This window comes from Kogia breviceps, chromosome 1, assembly GCF_026419965.1.
Source record: "Kogia breviceps isolate mKogBre1 chromosome 1, mKogBre1 haplotype 1, whole genome shotgun sequence".
Lineage (NCBI taxonomy): Eukaryota > Metazoa > Chordata > Mammalia > Artiodactyla > Physeteridae > Kogia > Kogia breviceps.
This window is the reverse complement of record NC_081310.1, coordinates 74,601,007-74,618,813: the sequence shown is the minus strand read 5'-3', so window position 1 is coordinate 74,618,813 and position 17,807 is coordinate 74,601,007. Positions and strand designations below refer to the sequence as shown.

The 17,807-nt window shown below is 39.7% G+C and overlaps 1 protein-coding gene across 4 annotated transcripts in view; it reads left to right on the top strand.

The window, feature by feature from the left end:
- WARS2 (tryptophanyl tRNA synthetase 2, mitochondrial) overlaps positions 1 to 11,996 on the top strand; it is an 88,336-nt gene extending 76,340 nt beyond the window's left edge. For 3 of the 4 annotated variants that reach the window (XM_067034141.1, XM_067034147.1, XM_067034132.1), the window contains 2 exons: positions 7,959 to 8,077; positions 9,675 to 11,990. In XM_067034141.1, the coding sequence (XP_066890242.1) occupies positions 7,959 to 8,077; positions 9,675 to 10,123 (568 nt within the window). In that variant the 3' untranslated portion in view covers positions 10,124 to 11,990. Of the gene's footprint in view, positions 1 to 7,958; positions 8,078 to 9,674 lie in introns of all 4 variants that reach the window. The other variant, XM_059054508.2, reaches the window with a different exon arrangement.
- Positions 11,997 to 17,807: the final 5,811 nt, after the last annotated feature.

Genomic DNA, 17,807 nt, shown 5'->3' with positions numbered 1-17,807 from the left:
AAATACACAGAATGAATTATAGGGGCACAAGAGCAGCCGGGGTAGTCTATTAAGAGGCTCTTTCGTTAGCCTATTTAGACCATGATGGTGACAGTGAAGATGAAGAGAAGAGACAAATTTAAGAGATTTTAGGATGTAAAATGGATAAGATTTCATAATGGATTGGATGTGTATGAGAAAGAGCTATCAGGGCTGTCCCCACGTTCCTGACTTATGCAGCTGGATTGATGGTGTTGCCATTCATTGAGATAGGGAATACTGTAAGAGGACTAGCCAGAAGAGTTTATAGCTTCAGTTGGTGTTCTCTCTCCTCTTGGAAGCTTTAACTCCCTAGAAGTTAAAACCTTTTTATCTCTCATAGTACTGGCACCAGGCCTTGCATAGCATAGGTCTTCAATAAATAATTGCTAAATTAAAGAGTCATTACAATATATCCAACAAGCAACCAGTGGTGGCGAATTAACCCTTTACAAAAGGAAAAACGGCACCAAACTCCTATCGCAGCCAGGCTGGTTAAAGGCAGTAGCGCCAAAAATGCATAAACACAGCTAAAGAAGCAGGAAAAAAAAATAAGAGCACAAATCTCTGTGAGCAGATATTTGTAGGCAATGATTATTCATCTGGACACTAATTCTGCCAGAGGGGTGGGGTGGATCCCAAGTAAATGTAGATGCCACAGGGAACTAAGCAAAAGAAAAATGGTTTAGTCACCAAGGAAGATGATCAGACGCATTATTGTGTGACAGAAGTTGTAACAATCAAAATTATGAAAGACTTTTGTTTTATGTTGTGTCTAAGAAAGTACAGTCAGGGTAAGTAAAAAGAAAATGGGGAAAAAGAGAAGACATATTAATATGGAGATCATTATGTAGGGTATAAATTTTAAAAGAACAGCACTAAATTATTTGAAGTGAGAGGAAGACCGTGAGGAGAGAGGTTGAAATGTGAAGAGAATCAGCCCCATAAGTGAGCAGAATCAAAGACAGACTGAATTAATGTAGAGTGTAAACTCAATGGATGAGAAGTAAGGGCCAAGATAAATTACAGGAGGTGAAAGGACCAGCTGGAGCAGAGGGAGGAAAGACTAGAAACAAACAAACGAAAATCAGATGAAAAAGCCAAGTGGAGCAATAGGTCCAGGTGAAAAAAATTAAAATTTTTTTAATCCTTTTTTGAAAAAGCAAAACCTCACAGAATTGTAAGAAAAGTGGCTAGGATCCGACATAAGGCAAAGACACATGCAGAGTCATTATGAAAACTAAATGTGTTTTCTGTTTAGTTTGGTTGCTTGGTGAATCTGGAACCATTTTGACATGTGGAAATATTCATTTTGATGTGCTTAAAGTGTATTGATTATGGTAATTGTTTTTTCTGTGTTAGTTGCAGTCCATTGTGATTTCCTATGGGCTACTGTAATTGCTTTTTAACCTGCCCTGTTGGCTAATTTGGTTTGGGGGAGTCAAGGTAACCTCTGCGTGCCAGCCTCACTATAATTACAAGACAGGAGCAAAGTCCAGTCAAAGGAGAGGAATTTAGGAAGGTGGGCGTGTGCACGTACATCTCAGAGAGGAGCTTGTACAGAGTTGTGGACACGAGGGAAACATAAAAAGGCACATTTTTGTTTTCGCCACTTGTCAAGCCAGTGACTTTCTTCTCCAGGCTGTGTGGAAGAAAGTACTGGACATGGCCTAACAATCATTTTGTAGAATTTCCTAAATTCATTTATTGACCTTAGAAGAAGAGAAACTACTTCCTGATCCTTTGTCATGGTCCCTGTATTTTCCCTTTGCCTTCATTATCCTGTCCCTGTTTTCCTTAATTAAAAGACTCCTCAGAATTCCTATAACATACCATTTATATTTGGGTATAACCTAATCAGATATATGAACTATCAGTTTGAAATATTTCTTCTTCCCAAATCAGGATTGCTGCCCAGGTCTGTGACTGTCTCTGGGATTTTATGTTGATATTTATGTTCGTGGTATGAGTCAGCTATCAAAAAGGAAAATGGTCCTGGTTTGAAAAAAGCCACAAGGTACCTCACATCAAGGTCCCTAATATACCTTTCTTGTATCATTTTGTCCTTCATGGTATCAGATATTAATGAATATATGTTATAGCCAGTGTTGATTGAGCTCTTACTATCAGGTATTGTGCTATGCTTGGTTAGCTCATCTAATCTTTGAAATAACAGTAAGAGGTAAGCACCATTATAATCCTCATTTTGTAGAGGAAATGGAGGCTTAGGAACAGTAAGACACTTGGCTATGGTAACTCGCTAGTAGCTGTTGGAGTATGATTTAGATTCAGTCTGATCATAAGCTGATTTTATTATACTTTTTCTCTTGATATATAACTATATACATTATACTTACTTCCTCTTAAGATCATTCATTTATTGAAGAAATATTTGTTGAGCTTCTCCTACCTACCAGGCAAATCTAGTAGGTGTTGGAAATAGATTGAGAAGCAAGACAGTTCTCAAAAAGCTTATTTGATAGCAGGAGAGAAAACAACATACAATTAAATAAACAAACAAATGAAGTAAAATAATTAGACTAGGGTTAATACTATAAAGAAAATAAATAAGATACTGTGAAAAAGAATAAGAGGGGGAAGCCAACTGTGGAGACGGTAGTTAGGGAAGTCTTCTCCAAAGAGGTGATATTTAAGCTTAGACCTGAAATCAAGGAAACAATAGGCAGGATTTAAGGGAGGAACATTCTGGTAGGATAGAAGAGCAATATGTTCAATAGATCCAGCTCCCTGCCTTAAACATTTGAATTGTAAACTTTCCAGGATATACCATTTTGTTTTCTGTCTTTATAGGGTCTAGTAGTAGGAGAGTCAACGGTCTCTCACAGGTTCATTTCAATGTTCTAATGTAGTTTAAGCATTCTCTATTCAACAGGAAAAAATTAAAAATCACTGCTACTATTTCTGTTCTTTTTAACATATTGGTGCATTTCCTCCAAACCAGTTTTTGAAGTTAACATTCCTTGTTTGCACACTGTCTACCAGGCACCAAACTGTGAGCTTTGCATGCATTATTTTACTCACTCATCAAGCAACCCCATGAGTAGGAACTTATTATTAGTCAGCTTTAAAAATGAAATTTTTAGATTTAGTTTGAATACCTCTCCCAGGAACACGCAACTGGTGAGTGGCAGAGCAGGAATCTGACCCCAGAACTGCCTGACAGCAGAGCACCCCCTCTAACCGCTGTGGCCTCTCCTTTATCTGAATGCACATTATATGTATTTTCCAAAAAGCTTGCATCCTGGGTTTTTGGTGTGGTTTTTTTTGTCTTATATTTTCCCACATCATTAAATGTTTTCTGTTTTTATTGATTTTAATGTTTTCTTTGTTTTCTGCCTTTTGCTATATAGATTGTGGGGTTTTTTTTGCTTTTATGTACTCCAGTGATTTGGAAGGTGTGCTTTCTGTTTTTAATTCTAGCAGTGACCATCCTTAAACAAAGACCACCCAAATGAGAAAACAGCCTTTCAGAACTTGTCACAGCAAGAGACTCAGCCACCATCACTTGTGTTCTGCAGGCAAGCAGGGGAGTACAGAGGCTTTGTAGGAAAGAAAGTCTTCAGGGATGCTCTATTTAGAGGTTGTTGCCACGAGGAAGCTGGAGGCTGACTAACTAGAAATGGGGCATCTTATGTGATTGGTTTGGGAAGCATATTTGACTTTCTCTAGTTGGTCCTGAGTTGGACAAAGCTAGGGCAAAGAACTGGAACATTGGCAGTCATTGACCAAGTCTTGACCATGCTGGGTCCATTGCTGCAGAGACTGTGGTTTGGCTTCCTGAGTTAGTTGCTCCAGAGGTTTTGGGTCCATTTTATGGCCATATAATGTCTGGCCATTGTCCATTTATGTGCCAGTTTCTCTCTTTTCAAAAATGTGTTTCTGAATCTTTTGCTAATCATTCCAAATAAAAAATGTTATTGTGATATCATGTGGTAAGATGGGTTATTAATCACACTTGTAGATCCTCGGTCTATACTCACACTTCGTTTTGATTTTATAAACTAACCTGGGATTTTCAATAGATTGTTGTTATTTAAATGGCTTGATCTTAGACTACATCATTTTCTATTTCAAATTGTAACCAAAATTTAGACTTTATAAATAAAGACTTTATAAATAACGACTTTTTAGTCTTTACAGCCAATCCTTATACCTTGGCATCTCCATTTCTGAGTTCTTTAGTCCGTAGATTTACTTCAAATTTTTTTCCAGTCCTTTACATGCCTGAGAATTTCTTTCGTTCAGCTTGCCTCGTCGGTAAAATGGGATTAAGTACAATAATAATACATTAAAAGTGCTTAACAAAGTGTACAGCATATAGAAAGTGTTCAGTAGCTATTAGCTACTTTATTATCATCATCATCATCATTATTATTATAGTTCACATATAAAACACAGCTTGTCTAGGTTTTTAATACTTTTTTCTCACAACCCTATAAACATTGTTCCATTGTTGTATTATCAACCTGATTTCTCTTATTTTTGTCTTTATTTTCTGACTGTGGCATGCAGGATTTTTTTCTTTAACTTGCCATTTAAAATTTTCTCTGGGTTGTGTTTTGGTGTGATTCTCCAGTGTATGTTTCCTGAAACTTGTTGAGTTCCTTCAATATGTATACTCAGTTTTGTTTGCTTACTTGTTTATTCTTTTTTTTTTTTTTTTTAGCGGTACATGGGCCTCTCACTGCTGTGGCCTCCCCAGCTGTGGAGCGCAGGCTCAGCGGCCATGGCTCACGGGCCCAGCCACTCCACGGCATGTGGGATCCTCCTAGACCGGGCCACGAACCCGTGTCCCCTGCATTGGCAGGCGGACTCTCAACCACTGCGCCACCAGGGAAGCCCACTTGTTTGTTCTTAATTCAGTAAAGCCTCCTTCTGTTTGAGGTTATTGCTTCGTTAATATGGTGTTGATGTCTTCCAGAGGAAGACCATAATCTTAGATCAGAGGATGGTCCTCCAACCTGTCATTTGCTCATCACACTTCTTTATTTCCTCTTGCTCTGAGTTCCTGAAGAGCCTCAAATTTCTTATCCGTGTCACTGACATGACCTGTCCTTAGGATTCTGCTCCTCCTGCTTCCAATTCTTCTATTATGTGTTTGCTTTTATTTCATCATTTCACTTTCCCTTCATTTTATTGTTTTCTGTCACCACCTATGTTTTTCTCCTTTTGCGATTACTTGCTCATGTCTCATAACAGCCATACGTTTTTTAATCCTATTGAGGTTACCCAGCAATTTTCTTTAAAAAACAAGACAGAACTATCTGTTTCTTGTAAAAGTTCATTTTCAAATGTTTGACCTTCCTCAGGGTCTGAAGGGTAAAGTTCCCTTTCCTTTGTTCCATGATATTTTTCATAGGCCCTGTTATTGGGGCCTTTTACTTGTTTGTTTGATCAGTTGATTTTTATGTGTTGGGTTTTTAAAATCCATATTGGAGCAAGAAAACTGTATTCAAATAGTGTCTGCCCATAGACAAAATCTATGAAAGGCCCTTGTGTCCACCTTCTGTCTACCTGGGTGCTAGTTGAATTCCCTGCTCAGAATTCAACAGGAGAGCAGAATAGTGCGCTGTGCACCTAGCCCAATTGCTTGTGTTGCTCAACTAAGCAACACAACAATACTAGCAACAATACTATCTAAGGTTAGTATTTCTGCCTTAGATTTTTCTCCTACTCCTGTCTGCCTGGCTCTTTCATTCTCTGAGCAGATGTATCACATGAAAAAGAATAGTCACCAGGATACACTGCTACCAGGTCTCATCCTGCTTCATTCTCTCACCTTCAGCACCTTACTTTTTAATTCTTTCACAAAGAAACCTTTTAGTTTGATGCAGTCCCATTTGTTTATTTTTGCTTTTGTTGTCCTTGCCTGTGGAATCAGATCCAAAATAAATATCCCTAAGACCAATGTAAAGAAGATCACCACCTATGTTTTCTTCTAGGAATTTTATGGTTTCAGGTCATACATTCAAGTCTTTAATCCCATTTTGAGTTAATTTTTGTATATGGTGTAAGTTACTGGTCCAGTTTCATTCTTTTGCATGTAGCCGTCCATTTTTCCCAACAACATTTATTGAGGGGAGTTTTTTTTTCTCAATTGTATATTCTTGCCTCCTTTGTTGTAGATTAATTAACTGTACATGCATGTGTTTATTTCTGGGCTCTCTATTCTGTTCCATTGATCTGTGTGTCTGTTTTTCTGCTAGTAAAATCTGCTTTGATGGTTGTAGCTTTGTAGTATAGCTTTAAATCAGGGATAAAGTAGCTAGTCTTTATGCTAGTCAAAACTACCTTCACTTCCTCATGCTCTACACAACTATTTTCAATAAACCAGTAGACTGTGGACAGTAATTCATAAGGAAAATAATATCTCTTCCAGTTTTTCAAGGACCACTAATAAACCACGAGGCTAGGAGGTTCTCTCTATAACAAAGTACCATAGTTTTCTAGCAGTTTTTCTTTTCTGTGGTTGTTTTGAAAAGTTGTTATTGTTCTACTCATACGTACAATTGTCATTTAAATATTCAAGTTAACTTTAAGGCTGCTGCTTTCACAGGCAGAATATTAAACTTCCTTGATCAAGATACTACAGCATTTTGTTAACTATACTATCAAATGTCAACTCCCAGCCAAACATTAAATACTTAAAATCACCTGTTTCCTTCCCCAGTAATATTTCAGTATAACATTTTCCCCATCAAGACTTCTCTATAATGGTTAATTCTTCCCTTGTTTGATGTACCTCCTCATGATCCAACACTGCAAACTTTATATATGGGACTAAACTAATTATAAATAAAGTCCTTATATGTTGATAATTTTCATTTTACATCTTCATTTTTTAATAAAATAAAATATTGCAGCTAAAATCAAGGTCTCCTTTGTTCCTTTGCCCAGACCCATTCTCTTTCCTTCTTTAGAGGCAGCTATGATCATGAATTTGTAGAGGAGCTTCCAGTATGGTTTGTTTTTTGTTGTTTTTTTTTTTTTTTTTTTGCTGTACGCGGGCCTCTCACTGTTGTGGCCTCTCCCGTTGTGGAGCACAGGCTCCGGATGTGCAGGCTCAGCGGCCATGGCCCACGGGCCTAGCTGCTCGGCAGCATGTGGGATCTTCCCAGACCGGGGCACGAACCCATGTCCCCTGCATCGGCAGGTGGACTCTCAACCACTGCGCCACCAGGGAAGCCCTCCAGTATGTTTTTATACTTATGTATGCATCTATAAACAATATATAATATTGTCATATGTACTTTTAAGATAAATGTTCATGTACTCTACACGTCTTCTGCGACTTGCTTTTTTTCATTCAACATTGTTTTTGAGATCCATCAATATTGTACTAATAGATTTTGTTCATTTAAGTTCCCTGCAGTATATTAATTGTTCTGTGATTACAATTTACTTGAAAACGAAAGAGCATATTCCAAAAAGATCTTGAGTTACTCGCCGTGTGACAGGGAAGGAAAACTCTTGCCCAAAGAGCTTTCTGCCATCTTTGATTTGAAGAGTGGGGTGGAGTGTCTTTCAAGTGTGAGTGCAAGCTCTGAAGTAAAAAGCATCTGGTCAAAGCTAGGATTATATGTGCTAACTGGATGAGGAAGAGAGGAGTGGTTTAAAATACAATTATGCTTGGAACATATGCTATATAAGATACCATTCCTCCCTCACAGCAAGATCCTGTCACCCTGCTGTTGAAGGCTGTATTCTTCTGCTATGGAAGAAACAGAACTAGAGTAGACAAATGTCTCCTTGGCATTTGTCTGATACACAGATAAAGACTTGGGTCTCAACATTCCCTCTGTAGCTGGTGAACATTTGTTGAACATGAGCAGTGAAATAGGCATGGGAAATGCAGCTGCTTGCAATATCATTTTAGTATAAGCAGGAGCCTTGCTGAGTTTCTCTGTCTTTTATTAAAGGTCCACACACGTTCCTGTTGGGGAGGATCAAGTCCAGCACATGGAGCTAGTTCAGGATCTAGCACAGGGGTTTAACAAGAAGTATGGGGAGTTCTTCCCAGTGCCCAAGTCCATTCTGAGTAAGTAACAAACATACGATTTTTAAATTAGGATGCATTTTGAAGAGAGGATTGGATAACGGACTGAGAAGCTTTGGACTTTCTTGGGACTAAACTTGGCTTTGTCGTGAACAGATTTCAGGATTTATAATGAGAATCCCATCTTTTTCTGTAATGTAGGACTAGTAGACCTCATTGGATTATTGACTAAAATAACCAAAATTTTGAAAAGTATGGGAGAGACTAGAAACTACAAATAATCATTTTCATTATAGAGTATCATATATATATATATATATATATATATATATATATATATATATATGTGTGTGTATGTATGTATATATATAAACATATATCATTTGGTAGAACAGGTATCTTTCCCTATTTCATGGATGAGTAAACTAAGGCTTGGCAAGCCTGACTTTGTATCCAAGTTGCGTATCTAGCTGGTGGCAAAGCTGGGCCCTACATTGAGCTCCTCTGGTTCCAAAGCCAGCTGACCTTGCCTTCTCTATTCACAGTAAAACAAAAGTCATAAGAATGAGAACTGCTGGATCATAATCTAGATAAAACAAGAGGGCATTGATCATCCTTGCACTTTGCCTTCTTAAATACACAACTGAGATAGAATGTACAATCTACCTACTGAATCCAAAACCTTATCTGCTTGCAAGGCTATGCTGGTCTGGAATCTTCTCGAGGAAAAAAGCTATAAATCTCTATCAGCATTTTGGTAGCAGTGTAAACTTGTGGCAGGGGCAGAGATCACTGAACCTAAGCTCTGCCCATCTTTGTTAAGGTGACTGCATTTTAAAGAGTATAACATGTGCCTAGTATCAATTTAGAAGCATAAGGTGGATATAAATTACTAAGTTATTCCAACAGTTCACACAAATAAATTCAGGGCACCCCATGCATTGAAATCAACCTTCTTTTAGCAACGAGGACTATTTTAATACTTTGGCTAATTGTTATTTTACCTATTTCAACTTTATATGTTTCTGTAATAGCCATAAATTAGGCAATTATTAATAACACAAGTTTTATGAAGCACAGCTTAACATCTTGATTCTATCAGAGCAATGAAAAGTCACTTCTGTCACTCTTGCATGTGTGTGTGTGTGTGTGTGTTGGTAATTACTTATATAATCATGGGTAAAGAAATGGAAAGATGCCACAGGTTGTGAAAACTGGCATGGGGATAGGAAGGGCAGTGGTTGTGGGCAGGGGGTGATTAGCCAATAACGAAGAGCAGAGAAGAAGGAAATAGACAATACTTTTTTAAACAGGTATGCACAGCAAAAACAGTATGATTGATACAATTTCACTTGTGTAAGGTTATATGTTTTTATGTGTATATATGCATTAACAGATGCATGAATATATGATCAAAATATTAACATTTTATTACACATTTCAGATACCTTTACTTTCATGCTTATAGAAATTGCTAATTTATTACGAGTATATTCAGATAAAAATAATAAAGTTATTTGGTGTTCTTGGCACTTTTTAAGATCTAGACACTGACATTCCTATTGGTGTTTTATTGTTTTGTTTTGTTTTTTTGTTTGATTTTTGCTTCTTGTACGTGTGTGTTGGTGTTTTTACCTAGCATCAATGAAGAAGGTAAAATCCCTGCGTGATCCGTCTGCTAAAATGTCAAAATCAGACCCTGATAAACTGGCCACTGTCAGAATAACAGACAGCCCGGAGGAGATAGTGCAGAAGTTCCGCAAGGCTGTGACGGACTTCACCTCGGAGGTCACCTACGAGCCAGCCAGCCGAGGGGGCGTGTCCAACCTGGTGGCCATCCACGCAGCAGTGACAGGGCTCCCTGTGGAGGAGGTGGTCTGCGGCAGTGCTGGCATCGACACCGCTCGCTACAAGCTGGTGGTGGCAGATGCTGTGATTGAGAAATTTGCTCCAATTAAGAGTGAAATTGAAAAACTGAAGACGAACAAGGACCACTTAGAGAAGGTTTTACAAGTTGGGTCAGCAAAAGCCAAAGAATTAGCATATCCCGTGTGCCAGGAGGTGAAGAAATTGGTGGGGTTTCTATAGGAAGTTTCAACGAGTCACAAAAAGTCTTTTCTATCTTGTGGTCCACGCACTCCTATTAAGGCAGCTTTCCTCACAAGTGAACAATTATAGTTTGGGGACACACAATTTGGTATACCTGGTCATTGGCTTCATTTGATGAATAATGATTTGTAGCCTTCAAATAGAGCAATGTTCTAAATCCCATCAGCGAGATTCTGTGGGGAAAAAAAGAGCAAACAAAGAAGGCATAGCTATCTGAATCCTCAGTTATGTGAGGCACACTTGGCCTCATTCACACAAATGTGATTGAGGTAAGTAGTAATTTGGCAAATGGGTGTTTCATTTTTGTCTCTCTCTGAAGTCCTTACTGTCACAGATGCTCACTTTATCTATCCCACCCCTTTTAAAAAGTAATGTGTAGAAGTCTTAGGCTTATAATCCTTGGGATGCCATTTGAACCAATTTGTGTTCAGATCTCATAAAAATAAGTTGATGATTATCATTCATTTGTCACTGAGATGGTACCTGCTTTATTGTATTTAACCTGTTTATTTCCCAAGAAACCACACTGACTATTCTAGCAAGTATTATTTGGGGTTTTTGTTTGTTTTTTAAATTCAGAGATACACGGTATGACCTTCTGAGAAGGTTGCATTATTTCAGCTTGATTTATTTATTGTACAAAAGCCCGAGTCCATACATTATGTTCTTAATAAGTACTTCCTTGGGCTTCCCTGGTGGCACAGTGGTTGAGAGTCCGCCTGCCGATGCAGGGGACACGGGTTCGTGCCCCTGTCCGGGAGGATCCCACATGCTGCGGAGCGGCTGCCATGGCTGCTGGGCCTGCGCGTCCAGAGCCTGTGCTCCGCAACGGGAGAGGCCACAACGGTGAGAGGCCCACGTACCGCAAAAATAAAAAACTGCATTTGTCTCACAGTTTAATCACCAACCCACTGTGAAATCTATAGGAGAGGAATTGCCGTTTTACACCTGAGGAGCATGAGGCTCAGAGAGTACAATTAGCTTGTACAGTATCTCTCCGTGAGTAAGAAGCAAATCCAAGATCAAAACCTTTACTCCTTATTCCTAAGAATAGTGCTTTTTTCATCAGCACAGAAGTCAGAGAGAAGTCACAGAAGTCGGCACGTTTGAGACTCCACGCATTCTTGTTTTGAAAGTGGGTACTGGAAATATCTAAGACCTGAACTACTGATACTATTTATATCAGCAAGTCAACCAATAGCTGCCAGCTTTAAACCTGGATTCAGCCAACCTTGATCACATTTGTTACTCAGAATCCCCAAGGCCGGTCCCAAGTTCTGTCTTCTATGCTTATTTCAGAGACACTTCAAAGTATATTCTGCCTGACTGCAAAAGTAGTTGGCCTGACAAGTCAGATTTTCCCAGTGAGTGGGAGCTTCTCATCTTACCTTTACCTCAGTCTAAGTAGTAGCAAGTCACTCTAAAAACTACCTTCTCTGCACATCCCTTTCCCACACCTGAAAGCGGAAATGATCATTGTGACTCAGCACACCGGGGCCTGATTGATTTTGTAACAGAAATTACTTGTTTTTTGCCAATTGTCACCATTTATATATGAGTGGCAAGCATGTTGGGCAAAGAATTTTTACTCGTTTCCTGAAAGAAGAAAGTAGAGTGGTCCTTTTATCAGAACAGATGTAAGTACACCTAACACTGCATCCCAGAATCCAAATTAAAAGACCCTTTTTGGATCTTTTCTTGGAATGGGTTGTCTAGAGTGGGCTCTAAGGATCCTCTTTGGCATATTTTCTGCAAGCCTCTTTTTTTTTTGTTTGGTTGGTTTTGTCCTTTCAAAGAAACCCTAGTATGAATACTGGAAAATGACTAAATTAAAGATGGATCTATCAAACTGTCCATGTATTTTTTTTACCCCCTTGCCACACCTTTCATCCAAAGAACTAAAGGCACCATGGAAAGAATCTCAGAGGAGGGAAACTAGATGACTTGTGGTAACTTCTAAGGAGCAAATCCCTGTACAGAAGAGGTTGGGCTTGTGAGAATCCCGTTGTTGTATGAAAGTGACCTGAGGACTCATCAAGTCTAATATCCAAGTCCATAATGATTGAGAGAGATGTCCCTTGATCTCAGGAAGCTGATGAAAGAGCCAAGGCTAGAACCTAGATTTGTTTTTACACCCCTTCCACTTGCTATTTACAGGACTCAGCACAATCTTTTTATCGAGTTGAAAAATTGGAGAGAAATCCAACTTGTGGCTTACCTTCTAGGTGATTTTAATTGTTTTTTTCTGTATGTTTTGTGGAGAGTTGAAATGAAAAACAGATGATGGTAATGCTCAGGTAACTTGGTGCTCTGTAGCTCCACCTACTGACAAACCGTACTTCAAACCCACCTTGACAGACTGTCACTCAAAATACAGTGGAGGTATCTTGCCTTTTGTAGGTGCCTCACAAACATCTATCAAAATAATGTCAGAACATGAGCTAGAGAGTCCTAATGAAATATGGATTTTTTTAAAGAAATCTTCTTGATGCAGACCATAAAAATGCTAATCATAAAACAATAATACCTGAGTCCTCACTATGTATCAGGCACCATTACTCAATATCTTATAACAGTGTTTTTCAAAGTGTGGTCTCCAGACCAGCAACATGAGCATCACCTGGGAACTCATTAAGGATGCAGATTCTCTGGCTCTACCCCAGACGTACTGAAGCAAAACTTTGCAGATGAACCCAGCAATCTGTTTTAACAGCCATCCAGGTAATTCTAATGCATGCTAAATTTAAAGAAACACTGCTTTTATATATATTCTCTCATTTAGTCCCATAACACAATAAAGTGAAACTGTTATCAATCTCATGTTATTAAGGATGAAACCAAGGCTGAGGTGGTGGTGAGTAATTTGCCTAAGATAGTTCAGCTTCCAAGAGCTAGAGTCAGGTCATCTGATCCAAAGTCCCACTAGGTCACAGTGGCTCCTGCACAATATCTTCTGCTGTATGTGGGGTAATGTGCTCTGAAGCTGCACTGTCCAATATGGCATGTGCCCATTTAAATTTGAATTAATTAAAACTAAATTAAAAACTCATTTCCTCAGCAGCACTTTCAAGTGCCCAGTGGCCTCAATGGCTATTGACTAGCATATTGGACAGTACAGATGAGAGTATTTCAATCATCACAAATGTCTCTTGGTCACTGCTGCTTTAAGGCATTCAGCTTATTGATTTTGCATATAATAGGTCAAGCACATACAGTTGAGGACTCTCCCTGGAGAATTCTTCAACTGGAGAATTCATGAAGGTAGTAAAAGGATTAGTTGAGAGTGACAGACCTTATAGTTCCCAAACTTAGTATCTATAGTTTCTTAGATAATAAGAGCACATATTACATACTTGCTATATGCTGGGTACTTTGTGTGTTTGTATGCGATATCTCATTTACTGTTTATATCATAAGATAGAAACTATTAGTGCTATTTTTTCAAAAAAGTAAAGAAAGACTCAGTAACTTGCCTAAAGCCACACATTATTACTAGTCTGTAGTTTCTCCTAGTTAGGAACCCAGTGGTACCTCTTAATTATAAGTGTGCCCAAGGAAATGGTGTGCCCCTTCTTGACTAGTCTAGATTCTGTTCCTCTCCTGCATGTCCCATTGTCTTAGCCCTCACATCTCCCTCCCTGCCTTCTGTCTTCCTTCAATGCTCTTATAATTATTCCCTCAAAGGTCTTGGTTTGTGCACAGAGCACAGTCTTTAGGCTGCTTTCTTCCAGGCTTTGTTTCCTGCGGTTCACTCTGTCCAGCACTTTGTGCCTGTGTTACTAGGTAATGGGACTGTGCCATGGGGTAGCGCTTGGTCTCCTCTTTAACATCATGACTGTGTCTGTTATCATCGACACTGTGTTTTCCCTGTGTGACCAACATTCTCTTTTCACTCTGTCAGCTGGAGGGGACTTTTGAAATATTTTTGGCTGGGAAGAGTCAATTCCTCTCTGAAATTGAGCTGAAAACAGATTGCCTATTGCTAGCACGTAACATTTTCAAACACCCCCCTAGACAGACAAGCTGGAGGCTTCACCGTTAATCATTTAAGCCCTCATATGTTAACTTTCAACAGTTCTGTTGTATTGGCTAGGCTGGGATTATCTTATTTCTCTATGAAGGATACTGGGGCTCAGAGCATTAGTGACTTATCCTCAGATATGTAATTCAGCATTATGACACAAGTTTATGTAGGGCCTGCTTTGTGAAAAGCACAGGGGGAATGCAATATGCCTATAACTTAGAGGAGAACACACAGAGATACTAGCTAGCATATGTTGGTTCAGCACAGGAATGAGCAATTAACCAAGATGTTTAGGGAAGGAATAAGACAGATGCAGGATAGGAGAGAGGGAGGGCTTTCCAATCAGAAACTAGGACACAGAAACATGAAATTTGCATTTAGGGAAAAGCAAATCCATACAGTATGTGAGCAAATTGAGAATGGAAATATTAGATTGAACCATGTGAAATTGTCAGTATTTGATTATTACCTTTTTGGGGGGGATGGGGTTATTTTATTTACTTGAGCCCAGCCGCTCCGCGGCATGTGGGATCTTCCTGGACCGGGGCACGAACCTGCATCCCCTGCATCAGCAGGTGGACTCCCAACCACTCCGCCACCAGGGAAGCCCTGTTTATTACTTTTTTACCAACAAAGCTGGCAGTTCCATGTGGATCCACCTGATATATCCAATGAACAAGCATTTTGTGGAGTGCCTGTTTTGCAGGCACCATCTAAACACCAAGAATTAGAAATGAGACACAGTCCCCATCCTCAGAATCCTCCCTGTCTGTGTGGAGATGAACATGGAAAGCCAGTGAGAGGTAGACTAGCAACTAGAACCAAAGTCTTCTGAGTCTTGTACCTCCCCGGAATACATCAACTCAGGCATTCACTCTTGATTATTTGAAATATGGCTTCTAAATGTTGCACTCAGTGGCTCTCGAATAGAATATTTAATATTGGGTATAACCATGTTGGCTTTGTGGAATGCAACTCGTTTTTTTTAAATGTTCCTTCCCCACTCCTATCCACATACACATGGTAAAACAGGATGACAGTCATCATTTTCTAGAAGTGTTTCTGAAAAGCAGATGGTGACATGACTTTATATGACTCTTTAATAAAGTAATCTACTTTTACCTAGTCACTGTCTTACTCATCATATCCACCTTAATCCCTTTTTTCAGATAAGATGTTCAGATACAGAGTCCTCCTGGGAAGAAAGCCATGTCCCCTGTCCTATCTGTGAGTGCAGGATGAAGTAACACGTGTGCCTGGCATTTACCACCACATCTCCCTGCACTTGCCTGGCCCACGGGGAAGCTCACTGACAGCAATGGTTAGTTCAAACACATAGTTTGAGGATCAGTAGGAATAAGGGTGAAATCTTTCCCTGAGTGCTTGATCTGAGAAGAAGCCAGGCCTGTTCAAGGACCAGAGAGAGGAAGGCCCTCATTTCTCCACTCTACCCCCAGCTTCTGAGTTAGATCCTACTCTTGGAATGCTTTCTGTTTGTTTATTCCTGTGGCTATCAGAATTACCTTGTCGTTTATATTCATGGCTATATGTCCTTTATCTAGTACATTGGCAACAAATAAATGCTCAATAAATAGTTGAATGATTAAAAAACAACAACATAGTTTATCCAGTGAGTTGCTTGAGTTTTCAGCAGCCTCCACCACAAAAAGGAGCTCCTGTTATAATTTTTTTTTAAAAAACTGTGTGGCTTGTCCAGATATGACCAGGGAAGCCAGATCTGGGGAGATAAGTGTTCCCACCATGAACCAGCCAGCCAGTGAGCAAGAACGGTGTTATGCCTACACTAGAAGGGGAGGTGAGTACTCATGGGAATTCAAGGCCAGAAATTGCTTTCTGATGGATTCCTCTCCTGAGATTAACAAATAGTGGAATTTCTGAGCTTGGTGTCTCCTCAATGATTATTATATTACATTGTTTTCATGTCTGCCTTTTCTACTCACTATTTTCTAGTCATCTTTAAAACCCCTGCAAGCTCAGTACGAAGACAAAGGAAGCCCTGGTGACTCGTGTGCATCACATCATGCAGAATGCATGTGCTTTTGCCCTGGGGCGTCTCTTCCCCACTCCCCATATCTAAATGGATGCCCAACCTAGCTACTGCTGCTGCTTCTCTTACCTATTGTTTCTACTTATTTTCTAGAGAAACAAATAAACAAGACACCTTTCAACTTTGGCATTCTTCTAGCTCAGTGCTTCACAACTCCCACCCCTGCTGTTTCAAGGTCTTCCCTGATGCCTGTGTAGGTTTCATTTCTCTTCAAGTCTCCCTTCATATCTCACACCACAATAGCCAACATAAGCTACCTCCACCGGTTCATATTGTATCTGGGCATCTGTGTATTCCTTCTTATTTCCTTCCCACTGTTCTGCAATAACTACCACTGTGTATGCCACTCCTACGCACGCTCAGCCCCACTCTCCTTTCTGCACCAGCCACCATCATGACTTCAATGCCGTTCTCACACCTTCCAGAATTTCGTATTCATCAAACCGCCTGTTCCTCCATATTCCTCCTTTGAGGAAAGAACTTTCTGGTGTCCCTTTGATGTACTGGCATGTTGACGTGTCAAGGTAAATGGAAGAGTTGTTGCCTTTTGATTCATCTTAATTTCGAAATAACAACCTCTGTATTAAGCATAAATGCTTCTCCACCCCACCCCGTCCCACCACCCCTCCCAGAAAACAATATGTGCAGATACACAAAGAACTCTTATTGTATTTATGGTTCAGATTTTTGTCACTTTATATGTGGATTTGCCGTAAAGTTGTGGCAGAGACTGCTAACTATGCCCCAGTATCCAATCTCTGCTTCTTCCCTTTTGGAATGGAACTCTCACCCTTAATTTTAGTAGAGCACATAGTCTCAGGCAGAAACTACATTTCCCAGCCCACCCTGCAGCAAGGTATAAATTTGTTCTAGCCAGCGGTATGTGAGCAAAAGTGATGTGTGCAATTTCCAAGTCACATCTTTTTTAAAGGAAATTGCTTCCCCCTCCCACTTGCTGGAACGGAACGTTAGACCCATTGATGAAAGCCTTAAGAGAAAGATGGGGAGGGTCGAACCCCAGCTTGGGTCCCTGAACTTGGCAAGCAGCGCTGCCTTTCTGTCCTGGATTGCCCACCTACGTCAGGACTGTTATGTGAGAAATAAACTTTTATCATATTTAAGCCACTTTAACTTGAGATCTCTTTGTAATAGTGCCTTAGCTATTATCCCAACTAATACGCTAATTCTTACTGGCCTGTTTTATCTCTAATGTCTTCCTCTGACTGGATTACTTCAGTTCAACAAGCATTTTGTGCGAGCCTTCTGTGTGATGAGGCGGTGGTTTCCAAAGTATGGCTCCTAGACCAGCAGGGTCATCCTCACCTGGGAACTTGTTAGATATGTGGACTTGTTAGATAGTCCACAGACTCCATTCCAGATTTGCTGAATGAGAAACTCTGGGGCTGAGACTCAGCAATCAGCTCTAACAAGCCCTCCAGGTGACCTGGATGCACACTGAGAACCACTGTACTGGGGGAATAAAAAAGGAATAAAATCCGGCCTCAGTTAAGGAGTTTACATTGTAGTGAAAGGGGTGCAAATAGATAATCAGCCATAAAAACATAATTATT